At 36.0% G+C, this 20272-nt stretch overlaps 2 protein-coding genes across 2 annotated transcripts in view; one reads left to right on the forward strand and one right to left on the reverse strand.

Moving 5' to 3' along the window:
* The window catches only part of LOC105309240 (trimethyllysine dioxygenase, mitochondrial-like), a 25672-nt gene extending 21237 nt beyond the window's left edge, over nt 1-4435 (reverse strand). The window contains exon 1 of the mRNA XM_023526083.1: nt 4249-4435. Within this exon, the coding sequence (XP_023381851.1) occupies nt 4249-4435 (187 nt within the window). The remainder of the gene's footprint in view (nt 1-4248) is intronic.
* The window catches only part of SPRY3 (sprouty RTK signaling antagonist 3), a 74057-nt gene continuing 57825 nt past the window's right edge, over nt 4041-20272 (forward strand). Inside the window, exon 1 of the mRNA XM_011385356.2 lies at nt 4041-4103. The gene's annotated coding sequence lies outside the window, so the exon portion shown is untranslated. The remainder of the gene's footprint in view (nt 4104-20272) is intronic.

Below are 20272 nucleotides of genomic sequence, written 5' to 3' on the forward strand. Positions count from 1 at the left end.
GTGAGAAAAATTAAATGAAATTGACAAGTCTTTAGCTAGACTCACTAAGAAAAAAAGAGAAGAGTCAAATAAATAAAATCAGAAATGAAAGAGAAGTTATAGCACATACCACAGAAATACAATCATAAGTGAATACTGTGAAAGGCTATATGCCACCAAATTGGACAACATAGAAGAAATGGATAAATTCTTAGAATCATTCAAATTTCTTAGACTGAATCATGAAAAAATGGAAAACTCGAATAGACTGATCACTAGTAAGGACATTGAAACAGTAATCAAAAACCTCCCAAAAAACAAAAGTCAAGGACCAGATGTCTTCACTGATGAATTCTACCAAACATTCAAAGACGATCTAATATCTGTTCTCAAACTCTTCTTTAAAAATTGAAGAGGAGGAAACACTACCTAACTCATTTTATGAGGCCAATATAACCAAAACACCAAAATCAGACAAGAACAACATGCAAAAAATGTTACAGGCCAATATCTCTGCTGAACATAGATACAAAAATCTTCAACAAAATATTAGCAAACCAAATACAACAATACATTAAAAGGATCATACACCATAATCAAGTGGAATTTATTTCAGGGCTGCAAGGAAGGTTCAACACCCATAAATCAATCAACGCAACATACCACATTAACAAGATGAAGGATAAAAGTCAAATGTGTGGAATATAAAACAAAAAGAAAAAATAAAAACATACAAAACAACAAACTCACAGATACAGATAACAGATTGGTGGTTACCAGTGGGGAAGGGAGGTGGGGGGAAGGCAAAATGTGTAAAGGGGGTAAAATGTATGGTGACGGATACAAACTAGACTTTGGGGGTGAGCATGCTATAGTGTATACAGATATTGAATTATAATGTTGTACACCTGAATAATATTAAAAACCATTAAATAATATTAAAAACCAATGTTATTTCAATAAAAAAAATAATTAAAAGACAAGCCACAGACTGGGAACAATATTTTTAAATCATATACCTGATAAAAGACTTCTAACTAAAGTATATAAAGAACTCTTACATTTTAATAATAAAAAGCAAAACAACCTAATTGAAAAATGGGCAAAATATTTAATACACATTTAATAAACATATACAAATGCCCAACAAGCTGATGAAGATATGTTCAATATCATTAATAATTAGAGAAATGCAAATTCAAACCATAATGAGATATTACTTCACATTCACAAGGATAGGTATAATTTTTTTATAAAAGGAAAAATAACAAGTGTTGGTGAGGATATGGAGAAATGAGAACTTTCAGATATTTCTGTTGGTACATGTAAATATAATAAATGTGAAACTGTACAGCCCCTTTGGAAAACAATTTCAGAAAAGATTAAACATATAGTTACAATATGACCCAGCAATTCAACTCCTAGGTATATAATCAAAAGAACCAAAAATGGGTGTTCAAACAAAAACCAGCACATCAGTGTTCATAGCACTATTATTCACAGTAGCCAAAAGGTGGAAAAAACATAAATAACCATCAACCGATGAATGAATAAACGAAATGTGGTAGTATATACATACAGTGGAACATTATTCACACGTCAAAAGTAAGAGGTCCTGATACATACTACGATATGGAGGAACCTTGAAAACATCATGATAAGTAAAAGAAGCAAGTCACAAAAGACCACATAGTGTATGATTCCATTTTTAGGAAATGTCCAGAATGGGCAAATCCATAGGCACAGAAAGCAGATTAGTTGTTTCCAGGAGCCAGGGATGGTAACGGGGATTAACTGCAATTGGATGAGAGAGAGATGTCATTGAGGTGATGGAAATGCCTAAAGTTGAATTATAGTGATGGTTACACCACTCAATAAATTTACTAAAAATCCTTGAAGTGTACACTTAAAACAAGTCAGTTTTATAGCATGTAAATTATATCTCAATACAAAATTTTAAAAACGCCCTGGAAAGCAGAGGGAAAAAAAACATCTGTGGACAGTTTATTAGGGATCCTACGGAGCTCGTTAGGCTGCTGTATGTTGTTGCTACTGCCGCCATGGTGATGGTAGGAGTGGTGGTTTTCCCATGAGGGCTGAGGGTCAAGCAATGATTCCGGTCTTTTAAATAAAGACTTAAAGCTTCTATAAAAAGGAATGTTTCTGGCTTGAAATTTGGAGTAGCAGTGCCGGGGCGCAAACAGAAGTGGGTGGGTTTGGAAAATATTCGGGATGCAAAAGTGATGAGATTTTGTACTGATTAGATACAGGGAACAGGGAAGAGGGAGGAGGCCTCAGACTTGGCATGCTTAAAGCTGATTTCCTGTTGTCCTCCCAAACTTACTGTCCCCTTGTGCTCTAATCTCAGTGAGGAGATCAGCATCCTGGCACGGAGTAAGCATTCATTGATTGTCTCTGGAGTGAAAGAATGAATGAACAGAGTGAAAATCTGACCAAAGCATTCACCAGGTCCTGCCAAACAGCCAGTCTAAACTCACCCTCAGGGCTGGCTCAGCAGATGTCTATTACAATGTCCCCCTCGCTTTATCGGCCCTTTGGGAAATCATCAGGTTCCACACCTTCATCTCAGCGGCGCCTTGCCTAGAACCTGCAGGTGTGGCACAGACGGGGTTTTGCCAAGAGCCTCTTACCGTGTCCATTCTTTACGTGAGGTCAATGGCAGGTGCGTGTACAGCCCATATGAGCATGGGGAGCATTTGGTGTTGTAGAAAGAGGGTCACAAAGGTGGCCAACTGGTGGATGTATGTTCACTTTGGCTCCAGTCAGAAGGAGAATCTTTTTTACCAAAGAGATTTATTAATCCAGGGCCCCCCTCTCTCTTCCTGCAGGCAGAAAACACAACTGCCAGAAACACTAAGTCACCGAGTGATCAGTTTGGATATTTTACTGCTGTCCCCAGGGTTGACAAGCGGAGATACACAACTGCTTGTGGTTCCTAATACAGATGCCAAAACAAGGAAGTGATCCATTCCTGTCCACACTTCCCATAAATAAAGAATGAGGTGGGGCACCCAAGAAATGCCCCCAGACTCAGCCAACCCAGGGAACATTCCCTTCATCATAAAGTATAATCTCTTGAGGTATGGTGATAAGTAAATATATTCACCTTTCATCTTGTGAAGATTACAGTGTTCTGCTCAATATATGGTTGCCACTATCATTATCATCAGTTCCTTAATGCAGAGGAATCAGAATGACACCACAGTATTGGTCCATAGTGTTTATAAATCTTCTTTGCCTTTATAGTTAAGTTCAAGTAAAATAAAATGCAAGTAACTTTTACTACAATGTTTTCTAAAAGGGAAATACCAAGCTAAGAAGCAACTCTGAAAACTGGTGTATAGTAATGGATTATGGAAATGTTCCTAAGTATGAGAGTTCAAGGTTTTCTTTCTGCAATTAAATCACCTAAGTCTTTTATGATGAGACTTGCTAAGCAGTCTATTATGTTCATTCAACACAAAACATTTTGGTCAAACAATCATCTGGTTAAAATATTTAATAATAAAGCATCCAAAAGAACATTCTTCAGAGTTGGCATTCAAGTAAGCATTGAATGATTCTGGTTTCCAACTTTGGGGGCAATCCATAGTATTAAAAAGACTTTTTAAGAGTTGTTTTCAGAACAAAGAATTTCCTCCCATAGCTTCCGCAATAACCTGCCCTGCCACTCCCGATTCTTGCTAGGCATCCTTGCTCAGACAAAGGGGCAGACAAAGGGTAAAATCTGGGCAGAGAAGATTAGTGGATATTAGAGCGAAAGAAAGTCAATGCTGCAAGGTCTTGCAGACAGCCAAGCCGAGTTCCACCTTCCACTCCACTGCCGAGCAAAGTGAAATATGGAAAGAGTAAGGAACTCGTTGAAAGCAAGACACCAAGTCAGTGACAGACCCAGGACTGGGAAGTCCGACCGAGATTGAAACAATGTATACTGGGCGTCAGTCCCAACGGGAGCTTGCTCCAGGTCTTCCAGCTCTTTTCAAGCGCTAGGCCCATCTGGCCCCGCGCTGATCTCGCGGCAGACTCTGTCGCGCAGCTGGCACAAACCATGACGACAGCCCTGCAGCAAGGCACGAGTGGTCTTTTCCTGTGCCAGGGTTAAGGTGAGTACCACCGCCTAGGGGCCGAGCTGCCGGGGTGGGAACCGCCGCCCCCACTGTGCCAGGCCTGAAAGCAAGTGCCTGGGCAAACCCCGTCCGTCCCACCCACCCAGGACACCCCTTCCCCGATCCATGGGGTGGAACCCACCTGTGCTGGAGGTCGCCACTCCCAACTCAGCAAAGCGGAAGGAATTGCAAGTAAGGAGAGCCTCAGGAGGCAGCCTTGCGCCCGCCCTTTGCTTTTCCCCAGAAACTGTCAGTCCCGCTCTCCCTTCCCCCAGCCCTTTCGGGCCCAGCAGCAAGCCTGGAGGCCCCGCCCCTCTCCTTCCGGCCATTCAGGGTGGGCTCCTCGCTCACCTGGGACTTAGTCTGCTGCGGGAGCGTACAACAGCCTCTGATTCAGAAGGATCAGAATGGGGCGCTCTAGTCGTTTGGCTTCATTTAACAGATTTGGAGCCACAGGCGCAGAGAGAATAGGTGGACCCACAAAACTACACTGCGTGTAAAACCCGAGTCTTTTTGCTTGCCTTTTCAATGGTCCTTCCAAGTCTCCCCACTATGCTTCTATTTGTGGTGGCTTATCAAGATTTGCTGGAACTAAAATTCTTCCACTATCCTTCAACCACTTTCTTGAATTTACATTACATACCACTCAGTGCTGGACTCCTACCAATTCAGTTGAGCACCTCGAATCCGGGGTCCAGGTACAGTCCTAAATACAGTGAGCATTAGAAGGGAAGTCACCATTAAGAATGTACATCTTGTGCACATAAAAATTAAAGAACAATACACATTACAAAGAAGGACCAAATAGTGAACTGAATTAGTATATGCAATGGAAACCCAGGGCAGGGGGAAAAATTGAGAACAATAATAAATGATATATGTAATGTATAGACGTTGAAAAATGGTAAACAGAGCAGTGTTGTAGTTATTAGAGATGAACATGTTAATCTAATATCAAAAGGGTAATAAAGAAAACGGTTTTTAAAAGTAATGATCAACGAAAGAAGAAAAAGCTTTCATACTTTTGTCGTGGAATTCTTTCCGCCAGACGCTTTACCCCTACTTGTCTATTTGGAAAATTGCTACTATTTTTGACTCAGTTTACATATTACTTCATCTGTGAATCCTTCCCGTTCTTTCCAAAATAAATTTATATTCTCATTTTCCATGGGTCCATGGTGGCCAATGAATTCATAATAGGCTTCAAGTATACTACATCATTCTGCATTATAATTTCTCTCTTTGAATGCCTGTGTCTTCCAATGAACAAACAGCTTCTCAAGAGCAGAAAGTTTGTATTTTTCAAAGTTATTTTCCCAGACTCTAGCACAGAACCTAACATATAGTATTTATTTAGTGAATATTTGTCAAAAAAATGTTTAGAACTACTGAGTAGTCAGAAAAAAGACTATAGCCAGGGCATGAATTAATGTACTGAGGAAGAAGTGAATAAAGTGAGATTCTAGACTCAGGTTGGTATTCATGCAACAAACATCAACTACCATATAAGCTCTGGGTGTAAAATGGTAAACAGAAACCAGATAGAGTCCTTGCCCTTATGGAGTTTAAGAACAAATGGGAATTGGCTAGGCAAAGAGGAAAAGAAACTTTCCAGACAGAGTGAACAGCATGATCAAAGTGTCTGTAATGGAAAGGAGCATGACAGTAGCAATTAGAGTGAATAAGATCAATCAAGGTAAGATGAAATAAACAGATAGAAAGTACCCATAAAGAGGCAAGAGGTTGATAGATAAAGCCTGTTTAATAGTAAGAAAAAGAAGCCAGTTTTCTTAGTCATAATAACTAACATTTATTAAACCTGCGCTACGAACCAAACGCTGGGCTGTTTTATAACAAACGCTTAAAGTAGATACTGTTATCCCTGCTTTAACTTAAGCAATTTTGCCAGGATCACACAGCACTTAAGTTTCAGGGCTGAAAATCAAACCTAGGTAATTCAGCACCAAACCCAAGCACAGGAACTGTAATAAAAGCAAAAGTAAAAACTACAAGGAACTCTTTCACAAAATATATTCATTTCCCTCAGATATTTAGCATCTATGAGAAGCAATGCTAAAAGCTTCAAGAACCAACACCCTGGACTTGAACGTTAATGCTCTGGACATAAGACTTTGGCATAGACACTGCTTGGTATTGGTGCCTTCAGTAGGTGATGCTATCAAGCAGCAATGATAACATTAGATATCGACAGCAAGCCAGAGCAGTGGAGGAAGAAAATAGTAGATGCCCTGAGGGCTACTTCATGGAGCACATATGAGACCTTGGGCAAAGGCCTTCACTTATCTGATCCTCAATTTCCTATTTCACAAATGGGCATAATAATAGAATCTATATCACAGGGTTGCGATGATTAAATGAGACATTGTTTGTAAAGTACCTGGCTGCATCTAACACACAGTAAATGCTCAATGAGCATTAGCTGCTATGATGCTGATTATTACTATTATAATGATGGATCTTAGTGATCAAAGTAGGGGAGGCATGACCAACCAAGGAAGATGTGGTTCAGGCACAATTTGTGGAGGGTTACATGGAATATCAGATAAATATTGAATGGGTTGTGAAACAAGTTTATTGCCTCCTCTTTGCCTCAATTACATCCTTTCCCTCCTCATTTTTAGTTAGCACTTACTATTCTGTGTTGTAATTGTTTACTTGTTTTTCCGTATTATGATTTTTGTGTGTTTGTGCAAAGCAACTAACAGTGCCTGGCATAGAGTGGAAACTTAAAGAATATTCATTGAATGAGTGAATTAACGTCTAAATAAAAAGCAATAGGTACAAATGTGCTACAAAGTAAAAAAAAAAAAGTGATAGAATTTGGGTCCGTTTATGGCCTTCCTGTGTTCCTAGAACACACTAGGATTCTTCCTGCTCTGTTTCCAATAATATAATCTGCTCATCTATTTGTCTTCATCTGCCCTGATAACATTAGAGACCAAGGGTTGGCAATTGTTTTTCTGTAAAGGATCGGATAGTAAAAATTTCAGATTTGTGGGGGCACATACAGTCTTTGTCTGCCACTACTCAATTCTACCTTCATTGAGCAAAAGCAGCCAGACAATACTGAAATAATGAGCGTGGATGTGTTCCAATAAAACTATTTACAAAAAGAAGAAGGAGGCAGAATTTAGCCTGCGAGCTTATAATTTGACAACCCCTGCTCCAGAACAAATTACCACCATCTCCTTCATGAACTATTGTATATGAATGATGTGTGGGAGCCATTATCTTTGGCTAACATCTATGTCTTGGTTTTATCAGCATGTTAATGAAGATTTCATGCTCTCTTGTTCTGTTCATAACCTGAAGAGTTGTTGAAAAGTGATTAAAACCGTATTGTAATTTTGAATTATGATTTGTCAAAATGATCCTTAAAAGAGTCAATTCTAGAAATCTTTGAAAAGGTTTAAAAAATGAAGGAAGGAAAGAAAAAAATGATTTGTGATAAAATTAAATTTGATTATGTTATTAAAAGTGACCTTTAGATAGAAAATAAATATTTTGGAAACAGTGCAATGTTGAATTGGCAGAGGCTTCGGTCAACAACAATTTTACTACATATCTATACAGAAACAAATGTTAAAATTTTAAAGAAATCATCTAGGCCATGCAAAATTTTCCTCATCTACCAATGGACGAAATTTGTTAAAAGCTGAAAGTGTATTAATTTGTGCTGAGGATATGAACAGGATGTGAACATTTCTGACTCTCAACAGAAATATGATTCAGCACAAACTCAGTAGCCTTCGGAATGATGACAGTATTCTATGTCTTGGTCGTGATGTTGCCTACACAGTATATACATATGTGAAAACTCTTTGACCTGTACAGTTCAGATTTGTATATTTAACTGTGTGTGAAATATACTTCAATAACAAGTAAGTTGAAAGAAAGGATATTTGGTAGCTAAAAGCATCATCATGAGGCAAGGAGAACCAGGCATGGGACTAAATTTTCAGGTTCCAAAAATTCACTGGTGTGATGATGAAACTCTTGATATAACAAAACACTAGATACCACTATTCATACCACTGCTACTACCACAACAGAAACTTTACTGTAGTCAGTAATGTTGATGGCTGCCACTTCTATGCTGGAAACTCAATCTGGCAAGTATTATGGCAGCTCACAGAGAGAGCATGAATGTAAGAGCATGTATGAACAACTAAATTTTGTGATCGAACTCTGTCGCAATCATTGTTGGTTTCATTATTCTCCTTATGTGATTCTAAATAGTTTTTAACCTTTATTTTGGAAGATTTATTCCACATGTGTCCTGTATTATAAATGTCTTTAAATCCATTTTGGATTTGAGTCAAGAAATGCATAAAACAATGAAAAAGTGTATTTTAGCCACCAAATCATATTAATTTTTTCTCTTATTGCCCATTACTTTCTTTTCAGTCTTACTGTTGGTAAGGCAAAGACTTTGGAGTCTGACAAACCTAGGTGTTTATCCTGGTCCTCTTGCATTGCCCACCCTAATCCTTTTTGAATTTTCCTTTGTTTTATCACTCCCCAACTTCCATGAGTCTTCCCTAAATTAAACATATCCTATTCCTTTGACTGTTTCTCATAAAATGCGTTGAACTGTCACCACAGGAAAAATTATGTCTTCAAGAGTCTGGAGGCCAAGTTCCCAAATGGTATCCTGTCCACTCAGGGGGTCAGGTTGGTGTCAGCCAAAGACTCCTCCTTCCAGTATGGTCAAATATTTATTTGAGCGTCCTAGGGTATTACCAGCAGTGTTGGACCCAACTTCTTTAGTATGACTATCTTCTTGGGCAAGAGAGTCAGGGTCTCTGGAATTCCAGAGCAGCCCAAATATTCAAGGTACTCTTTGTTTATACCTCATCTTATCCCACAATATCTATATATCTGAGAGAGAAATTTCTCCAACAGAGCAGTGCAAGAGACCCCTGCACTTTCCCTACTTTGTCCATAGATGCAGGTGGGTGGTCCCACTATAAAGTCAGCCTCTCTGTGGTATAGGGGCACCACACCCAGCTTTGAGGCATTTTTCTTTTTGAAAAAATTTTATTAATGGAAAGTTTTGAATCTACACCAAAGTAGAAAGAATGGTATAATGATCCCTATATACCTTTCATCCAGCTTGAACTATTTAATTCATGGTAAATTTTGTTTCATCTAAATATTTTGAAGCAACTCTCTTATACTTTAGCATTTCATCTGTAAAGTTTTCAGTATGTAGCTATAAAATATAAGGACTTTTTATTTGGCATAACCATAATACCATTATCATACAATATATCCTTAATATCATCAAATATTCAGTCAGTACCCAAATTTCCAATTGTCTCATACATGTGATGAATGTTTTCTCTTTTTCAACTTGTTCGATCTGACTCCTAAAATCTCTGGAATTTGAAATTGGTCAGTTTATCTTTTAAATCTCTTTGAGTGTAGATCTTCTCTCTCTTGCTCTTGCTTTCGCTCTCGCTCTTGCATTCTTGCTCTTCTATTTTACTTTTTTCTTGCCATTTGTTTATTGAAGGATTGTTTATCTCTATTTTTCCACTCTCAATTTTGCTGATTATTTGTGGGCATGCTTTAAAAACAGATTTATTAAGATATAATTCACATATCATACAGTCCACACATTTACCGTGTACAATTCAATGAATTTTAGTATATTCAGAGTTGTGCATCGATCATCACAATTGAGTTTAGAACATTTTTATTACCCCATAAAGAAACCTTATACCCCTTAATCATGATATCCCAACCCCCAACCCTGCTACTGGCAACCACTAATCCACTTTCTGTCACTATGGATTTGCCTATACTGATCATTTCATATAATTGAAATCTTACAATATATGGTCCTTTGTGACTGGATTATTTCACTTAAGTTTACTGTTTTTAAGGTCAATTCATGTTGTAGCATGTTTCAATACTCCATTTCTTTATATGACTAAATAATATTCTATTGTATGAATACACCACATTTTGTTTATCCATTTGTCAGTTGATGGACATTTATGTTGTTTCTACTTTTTGGCCTTTGTGAATAATGCTTCTGTGAACATGTGGGTACAAGTTTTTATGTGGAGATATGTTCTCATTTCTCTAATAGTGGAATTTCTGAGTCATATGAAAACACTGTTTAACCATTTGAGGAATTGCCAGACTGTTTTCTACAGCAGCTGCATCATTTTACATTCTCACTAGCAATGTATAAGGGTTCCAATTTCTTCACATCCTTGCCAATACTTGTTGTTTAAAAAAATATTATGGCTATCCTAGTGGGGGTGAAGTGGCATCACATTGTGTTTTAGATTTGCATTTCCCTAAGGACTAATAATTTGACATCTTTTATGTGATTATTGGCCATTTGTATATCTTCTTTGGAGAAATTTCTATCCATATCCCTTGCCCATTTTAAAATTGAGTTATTTGTCATTTTATTATTAACTTGTAAGAATGCTTTACATATTCTGGATATAAGACCTTAGTAGATATATGATTTGCAAAAATGTTTTCCTATTCTGTGAGTAAACTTTTTGCTATCCTGATGATGTCCTTTGAAGCACAAAAATTTTTAATTTTGATGATGTCCAGTTTATTTTTGTTGTTGCTTATGCTTTTGTTTTCATATCTAAGAAACTATTGCCTCACCCAAAGTCCTGAAGATTTACACCTATGTTTTCTTCTAAGGATTTTATAGTTTTAGCTCTTACATTTAGATCTTTTAATTTTTGCATGTGGTATGATGTAGGGGTCTAACTTCATTCTTTTGCATTGTGGGCATGTTTTTAATATCTTGTTTTTAAGCCAAAAATTATCACATAAGCAAGTTTTTCCTCAATTTAATTTTCTCATCTCAGTGTAACCTAAGGTATCATTAACATTTGTTAGAGAGCCAAAGCTTCATGATCATTCTATCTCAAAGATCTTTCATCAGAAGCCAGAACTATGATCTTGTAGCTCACCTGGATAATTCTCACCCTTAGGGCTAAGCCCAGTAGTCTTTCGTAACTTTCTTCAAGCTAACCATAAGTGGAAGTCCTGGACTTCAGTGTTTATGCTTGCAGGAGACTGGAAATAAGGCCTTGAGTCTCTGCAAGGCATAGAATTGGAATGGAGAAACTCAGAGGTCTGTATACTTTGTGAAAATATAATTTAGGGGAAAACTCCACCAACAGAATCGTGACACATTGGCCTAGGATGTGGGTTCAAATGTCTGTAAGAGAGACCAAAACTGGAAGTGGAAGTGGAAAGGTGGAAAGTGAAAAAGTGGAAGGAATGAAGCTTGGAGTGCATTGTGATGGCCTCACCTAGCCTCCCATGGAATCTCCAGTTCTGAAAGACTCTGGGAAGAACTGGTCACTGCAGCAGGCCAGTGCTGTATGTCCAAGAGTGTGCTCACCCATTGCACCAGATTCTTGAGTATACACAAAAAATATAAACTACATTTAAATATATATGTATATTTAAATGTATAAAAACTAAGAATAAATGATGGAGATGGAATGACAGAATAGAGTAAATCTTAAAATACTCTGAATATATAGATATGATAAAAATAACAAAAGGTGTAGAAAGAGGATAGCTTTATAGACATTAACTAGGAGTAAGAAGTTATAAGTTTAACTTAGAGACTGGATCAGAAAGAGGAAAGAGGCTAAAAGTTTACTAGCAAGTTTCATTATGACTTATGAAGGGAATCAATAGACAGTATCTTTAAAAGGGGAATAAAATTATTATGTGAAGATATTAGTATGAAATATAGGTTCTTTAAGTGTGGTATTAGACCAGAAGATCTATATCATTAGGAAGTTGTTAGAAATGCAAATTCTTATGTCCTACCCCAGACCTGTTGAATCAGAAACTCTGGAGTTGAAGCTCAGCAATCTGTGTTGTAACAGCACTCCAGGGGATTCTGCTATATGCTAAGTTTGAAAATCACTAGAATAAAGATATCATTAGAACAAAAAAGAACCTTTCTAAATAGTGAAAGATGCACCACAAAGTAAAGACCAATGCAAATGAGTCACATACTGAAATTATTTTATGCGTATAAAACACACACACACACACACACACACACACACACACACACACACACACACACATATACACATGCAAAAACTGAGGACCCCTTCCCAAAGGCACTATTTATAATAACAACAATTACAAGGCACATTAAAATAAATTTTTATGAAGGATGTAATACTTTAAAGAAGAATATTATAAACTTTAAGTATTTTTAAAAGGCCTAAATGAATGTAGCATTATTCTATGTTCATAAAGGAAAGATTCATTATCATAAATATGGTTAGTCTCTTCAAATTACTCTATTCATTAAATGAAAATATAACTAAGATACCACAGGATTTTATTTTTACAGAAATTGACATGCTAATACTAAAATTTATATTATAATTTATATAGAAGAGAAAATAGATAAGAATAGTCATGACAATTTTGAAGAATACATATAAAGAACTTGTACTACTAAATAGCAAAGTTTACTACAAAACTACAATCAAAATAGTAGAGCATTTTGGCATAAATAGATAAATAATGGACAAAAATAATGAACTTAAAAATAGAACATGTATAAATGTAATCTTAATATATGACACATAAAGAATAGTAAATCAAAGAATGAAATGATTTTTTAATAAATGGTGTTGGGATAATTGGCTAATCTTATAGAAACAGATAAATTTAGATCAGTACCTCACACTAGTCACAAACATTAATAATTTAATTCCTGGTGAGTTAAACCCTAAGTAAGAAAAAAGAGGATAGCATATATATAGTTGATCCCTGAACAATGCAAGGGTTAGGGGCCCTGACCCAGCACATCGAAAATCTGTGCATAACCTTTTTTTTTTTATTTTAGTAGTCTTTTAAAAAAATTATTTATTTAAATTAGTTTCAAGTATACAGTACATTGGTTAGACATCTATATAGTTCATAAAACAATCCCCCCAATTGCTCCCTCCCTCCCCTGGCCCTCCACCTAGCCATCATATTAATACTAACTGCATAACTTTTGACTCTCCACTCAACTACAGTCTCTCAGTATACACTGGGGATCGGTTCTAGGACCCCTGTGAATATCAAAATCTATGATGCTCAAGGCTCCTATATAAAATGGCATAGCACAATGCATATAGTCTGTCCTCGACATCCAAGAATTCTCAACCGCAGATGGAAAATACAGTTTTTCATCCTCAGTAGATTGAATCTATGTATGTCAAACCCAGGGATACAGAGGGCCGACTGTATATTTATTGGAAAGAAATCCATATATAAGTGGACCCAAGCAGTTCAAAGTTTTGCTCAAAGGTCAACTATAGTTATATATAGTTAAAGTGAATGAACTAGATCTATGTGTAACAATGTAGATAAATCTTAAAAACATAATGTTGAGTGAAAAATGTAAGGTTCAAAAGATATGTATAATATGAAATTATAGTTATATATACATTATATATTAATTATATACCCAAATATACAGTAAGGAAAAAGAGAACATCAGAATATGATATCTAGGTAGGTGAGGAATTATTTAATAAGACATAAAAATAAACCATATGACATAAGAGACAAGATTATAAACCATAAAGGGAAAGATTGATAAATTTAATTATATTAATGTATAGTACAAGGTGGGGAATCACTTTGTAAATTATATACATGTCTAACCACTATACTGTACACCTGAAACTAATGTAAAATAATATTGAATGTCAACAAGTTAGTAGTTGAGAGATGGTCATGGGGATGGGGAGTACGGCATAGGGAAGGTAGTCGGCAGTAATGTAATGGTTATGTGTAGAGCTAGAGAGGTGATAGAGTAATTAGGGGAATTGTTTCATAAACTATATAAATATGTAACCAATGTATTGTATATTTGAAATTATTGCATACTTGAAAATAAAGTGCTAAAAAAATGAACACGATACCCCCTAAAAAAAGAAATAAATAAAATTTAAAAATTAAATATCTGAGTATAAACAAAGATAAAAGCAAGTTACAGACAGCCAGAAAATATTTACAGCTTCATATCTGACAAAGTTTTAAACTTATGAATACATAAAGAATTTCTACAAACAAAAAGAAGGACAACCAATCAAACCAAAAATATGAGCACAATATGAGCTAGCAACTACTAGAGGAAGAATCCTGAATGAACGGTAAACCTATTAAAATAAGATATACTCCTCTAATATACAAGGAAATGCATCACAATGAGCTATTATCTCATATTCACCGGACTGGCAAAATTTAGTCTGATAACACCAAATGTTGATGAGAATGAGGAGAATTAGGAACTTTTAAATTGCTAGTAATTTTAAATTGGTATAACTGCTTTGGAAAGAATATGGCAATATCTAGTAAATGTTGAAGATGTACAGATCCTCTTAGAGATATATACCCTATAGAAAATTGTGCATATGCATAAGGAGATATGGCGAAGGAAGTTCATTGCAAAGTTTTTTTTTAGGAAAATGTTGGAATGTGCTTAACTATCCCTCATTAGAGAAAATTATAAATACACCACAGTTCATTTATTCAAAGAATACTTTGAAGCAGTTAAAATAAACACACAATGCAGTATACATATGGCATATTATTGAATTGTACACTTGAAACCTATATAATTTTATTAACCAGTGTCATGCCAATAAACTTAATAAAAAATGAAGTGAATGAACTGGATCTATGTATACCAATATAGATAAGAAACATAGGGGTGTGTATTTGTTGTTTTCTTCAAAAGGGAGAGAAATGACAATGCTTAAATACTGATGAGAAGGAGCCAATTCAAGTTAGAGTTTGAAGGTATAGGATGAATAGGGAGCAATTGACAATGTCTGGTTCCTGAAATGGTAAGATTGGATGGGATTCAAAGCATAGAGGAAGAGATGGGCCTTAGCTACAAGGAAGAACTCTTGTATTATAGTAGGTTGAGAGGAAGATAGAACAGGGACAGAAGTGTAGTGTTGGTGGCAAGAAAATGAAGGAACTCCAATCTGATGCCTTTTGTTATTCCTGTAAAGTAGAAAGTAAGTTTTTCTGCTGGGGGGGTGGGTGATGGTGGTGGTGATGGTGGTGTTGTGTATGTTAGTTCTGTTTATCAGAAGATACCATTAGTAGAGGGGAAAGGATAGACACAGAATAGGAGATAATTACAATACATATGTATGACGAAGGGCTCATGTTCAGAATATATGAAGAACTCTTATAAATAAATCACAAAAAAACACAGCCCAATTAAAAATGAGCAAAAGATTTGACAGGAAACATCAGAAAAGAGAATATCCAAATGACCAATATAAGCATATGAAACGATGCTTGTCATAATTACCCACCAGGAAATGCACATTAAACTCACAGTGTTTTAAGCCATCCACCTGTATGGCTTAAATTAAACAGCAGACAATACCAAATATTGCCAAGTTTGTTGAAAAATTGGAATCTCACACATTGTTAGTGGGAGTATAAACTGAAAAACCTATTTTAAAAAATTGACAGTATATACTAAAGCTGAAAGTATTACTACCTTAAGATCTAGCTTATATCCAACAAAAACAAATGCACATGTTAACTCAAAGACATATATATCACTGATCATTTGTCATAGCCCTAAACTGGAAACAACCAAAAAGTCCATCAATAGTAAAATGAATAAAACTTTTATTTGAATACCATTACAAACTACTGACACATATACCAATATTAATGAAGCTCAAAAACAGTTTGCTGAGCAAAATAGCCAGACACAAAAGAGTACTTACTGTGTTATCCCATTTATACCAATTTTTAGGAAAGGTAAATCTAATCTATGATAATAAAATGTCAGAATAGGGGTTACCTCTTGGGAAAGGACAGGTGGAATATAGAATCAGAAAGGACCAGAAGGAACTTTCTCAGGTGCTAGATGTGTTCTATACCTTTATATCAATAGAGGTTACACAGGCATATATACATATGTGCAATTTTATTTAGCTGTACACTTAAGATGATTGCTTTTTATGCATTTTATGCATGTTATGTATTAATAAAATTTTTTAAGCTCCTGAGGTAATTCTTATATTACATCTCTCCTCACTCCTTCGTTTTAAGCCTCTTCTTTAAACCATAAAACTCCACACTATCTTGGGGTTTCCAGAGTAACTATCTCTCCTTGGGGCCAGTATTGTTTCTGTGCCTTCTCTGTTCTATCGCTAGTCCTCTTTCTCCTTTCTCTTCTGCTTAGGCTAATCTTATAGAATATTCCAGTCACTATGTTTGGAGCCATAACAATCAGCTCTAGGATAGTCTATTTCTGCCCTCTTCTCTGTTCCATGATTTAGGACTGTCCATGTTATAAAGGTCCAAGGGCTCACGGGTACTTATGGAAGATTTGTTCTTTAAGTGTCTTTCAAATAAAAAAAAAGTAGGCCATCATAGACAGTGAGCCATTAGTAACCCTAATGCAATACTGGCCCCACTCCAATGATTTGCTTTTGGAGATAAACAACCTAGATCAGACAAGTAATAAAGGGATTCTTTCTTGGCTTTAAGTATCCACTGAATAATTTCTAATGTATCTCTAAATAATCATCAATGAGTTTTATAGTTACCTTTAAGCTAATTCTCCTTTGCACTCTTTTCTCATCCTTCCCCTATCCTTATATTCTTATTCCTTCACATCATGCTATCCATTTGAAATACTTATACTATGTATTCCTCAGTCACCTTCCACAAAGCTTTTTAAAATTTATCATTGGACCTCTCATCCCCTATGATCTAAACACTGAACTATTTAAGGTATGCAATATTTATAAGTGAAGTTAATCTTCCACATTATTACCTGTATCTCTAAGAAACTGAACTTAAACTGAAAATCTCACATCTTCCAGAAGGATGAATCATAAGCATATTTATAATCCCTATGCTGATACATTATTTGCTAATCACAACACAGGGCACAGTGCTGTTTCAATTAATGGGTAGACATATTTATCATTACAAAATTTTCCTAAATTAAAATCCACAGAAAACACCTAAATGTACAATGACGATATCTAGATAGTTCTCACTAAGTTTTATTGCAGTGTGAATGCAAATGTGTAGATTAATATTCTAAATGAATTAGACACCTCAAGTTTGCATGCTCAGACAATTGAGTTCTCACATATCCCAAGTTAATGAAGAAGGTAAAATAGTATAGTGGAGAAAACAATTGACTAGGAGTCAAGACAATGAGTTCTTGTTTTAGCCCTGCTACTAAGTACTTAGGTATTTGTGAGCAAATAGTATAATATCTTTTGGCTTCAGAATTACCTATTCTGTAAAACAAAGAGCTTAGAGTAGAAATTTCCTTTTATTTGTATTTTGTTTCATAGTTTTAAAAATTTTTATAAGAACTATCATGTCTGACCTCATAACAACCAGTGAGTTATGCAAATTAGGTATCATTTTTGTCTATTTTATAAATTAAGCCCAGATTGACAAAAGGATGTGTTCAAGGTCACACAGGTAAGAACCAGAGCAAGAACCTTTCTATTGCAGTGTTCTCTCCATACTACCATACTGGCCTTTTAAAGCATTTTAGAGACCAGAACCACTGATCGTCCTCCAATAGAGTTCCCTGTTGAAAGCCATACCAATTACTAATTCATGATCTTTCCTTGTCCTCAGATGTGAGCTCGTGGTAACTTTTTACTTTCATATAACATACTAAGCACATTCTGTGCCATTTACCTTTTTTTCCTCGTTAAACTTTGTTTTAATGGGTCTCAAAATTCTGTGGCGGATTTTTGGTCAAGTTGTTTCCATTTGAACCAATGTACTTCCACTTTCTGAGACTTTGGAAGGTGCTGAGGCAATCTGCTACGGTGTGATGCTTTATTTTAGAGATAATGAGGAAGCTGGGGGCTTGAGGATGTAGAACTTGGAGACACGGGGGAATGATGGTCTGGAAAGAGGAGAACAATTACTTATTTTAAACTGTTTTTCCTCTAGACTGCTCATGATTTAAACAGTAATCTTTTAGCCTGATAACGTTTTTGTTAATCACTCTCTCTCTCTCCCCTGAGTCATTCTGATCCCTGAGGCAAGAAGCCAGTTTTCTTCTGCAGGAAGGTTATTGCTTCTCCTAATGTCTGGGGGATGGGAATATCTTGAGGGTTGGTATTTGGGGTTGGTGAGGAAGCAGGAAGGGCGTGCCAAGGGCTAGGACAAATCATTCTCCATCTTATGGATGCCATTCCAAGTCTTAACGATTATCCAACTATTTCATTCAAACATTTGTTTTGAGCACTTATTCATAGTCTATCATCTATCTATCTTAACGATTATCCAACGATTTCTTTCTTAACGATTATCCAACTATTTCATTCAAACATTTATTTTGAGCACTTATTCATAGTCTATCATCTATCTATCATCTATCATCTATCTATCTAATCTACTTATCTATCTAATCTATCATCTATCTATATATCTAGTCTATTTATCTATCTATGATATGCTGTTAGGCACCAGAATACAAATACAAAAGCTCAAAACAGTTTCTGCCTTTAAGGATCTCATGTCATAAGCACAACATATTACTATGAGCATGATATGCTTTAATACTATTATATGTATATAACTTTTTTCATCTTTGTTCACTAAATATGAAGTATATTTGAAAAGATGTTGTTATTGCTCCTGTGAAAAGCATTTGTTGGTTTTAGTAAATCCTTCCTGGTATTCTCAAAAGGGGACATTGCAGTGGGACAGATTCCTGGCCGAAGTTTGTCAGAAATGCTGCCAAAGTGTGAAATCAGCCAAGGTTTCTTTGGTGCCCTTCCAACCTCCCTGACTACTGGCTCTCAAATCTCTAATGCCTTCAAACTGTCCCCCAGCTTTCCAAGCCCTCTTCTTGTTTCATCTCATCCAGATTCTCCTTACTTGGGCAGTTCATGCTTGGAGTTTTTCTATTTAGTCTTTTGCTGGGTAAAATGTGTCTATACTCTTTTCAGAAGGCCATGGACTTGGAGATCCTAACTCTATAAAAACAGGCACTGATTCAAGATACACTTAAATAGAGGGCAGCCCCATTTGCCTCTGGTCTGTTCCACTGTCAATGCACCAAGGATAGGATTTCTTCTTCTTGTATCAGAGCAGTAGGACTGTGGCTTATCCCACTTGTCTTCTTTACCACCTTTATATAAGCCAGATTTCACAACAGCTATCTTTATTTTGCCTTAATTCCAGATTCTATAGATGTTTCATTCTCTATTTTGGGTGCTGTAATTTAGAAAGAACTCTGTACTAATTTCTAGTGATGTCTCTAATACTAATTTAGATGATTCAGTCATCGTAGTTGAAAGTAACCCAGAATTCCTTTTGGACAGTAGTTCCCAATATTTTTTACACCATGAAACAAATAGAAAGTAGTATTTGTATATCTCACTGAAACCAACAGGCAAGGCTGCTTACAGCCAGAGGCAACTGGCCTAGAAATTCCAGCCACTCAAAGCTCTGTCTGGTCACCATGAAGGCTGAAGGAATCAATATCTTATTGCTTACTTATAGTTCATTTGTGGAGAACCAGTGTGTAAAGACCACACACTAATTGGTAGGTTCCAAGATTTCCTTTTATTCCCACCATCTTCTCATATTGAAGATAAATTTCTTGTACAAAGTCTATATGAGTTCACTTATATGTGGAGTATAAAATAGAAAGCAACAAATGAACAAAACAAACAAAAGCTCACAGACACAGGCAACAGTTTAGTGGTTACCAGACAGAAAGTGGGAGGGAATGCTGTAGTTAAGGGTAAAGGGGGTCAAGGATATAGTGACAGAAGGAGATTTGACTTTGGGTGGTGAACACACAATGCAATATACACATGACATATTATTAAATTGTACACTGAAACCTATTTGATTTTATTAACCAATGTCACACCAATAAATTTAATTTAAAAAGTCTTTTCAAGTAGATTTCCATTCCCTATTTGAAAATATCCAGTGTTGAAAAACTCACTGCCTCTCAGGGAAGGAAGTCTGTTCCATTCTTGGCTAAATCTAATGGTTATACAGTTCTACTTTTTGCCAAACTAAAATTTGCCTCTTAAAACAGAGCACATTCCTTCAGATGAGATTTGGTCAGAGTAAATTTAAAT

The sequence above is a fragment of the Pteropus vampyrus genome, unplaced genomic scaffold (assembly GCF_000151845.1).
Source record: "Pteropus vampyrus isolate Shadow unplaced genomic scaffold, Pvam_2.0 Scaffold701, whole genome shotgun sequence".
Lineage (NCBI taxonomy): Eukaryota > Metazoa > Chordata > Mammalia > Chiroptera > Pteropodidae > Pteropus > Pteropus vampyrus.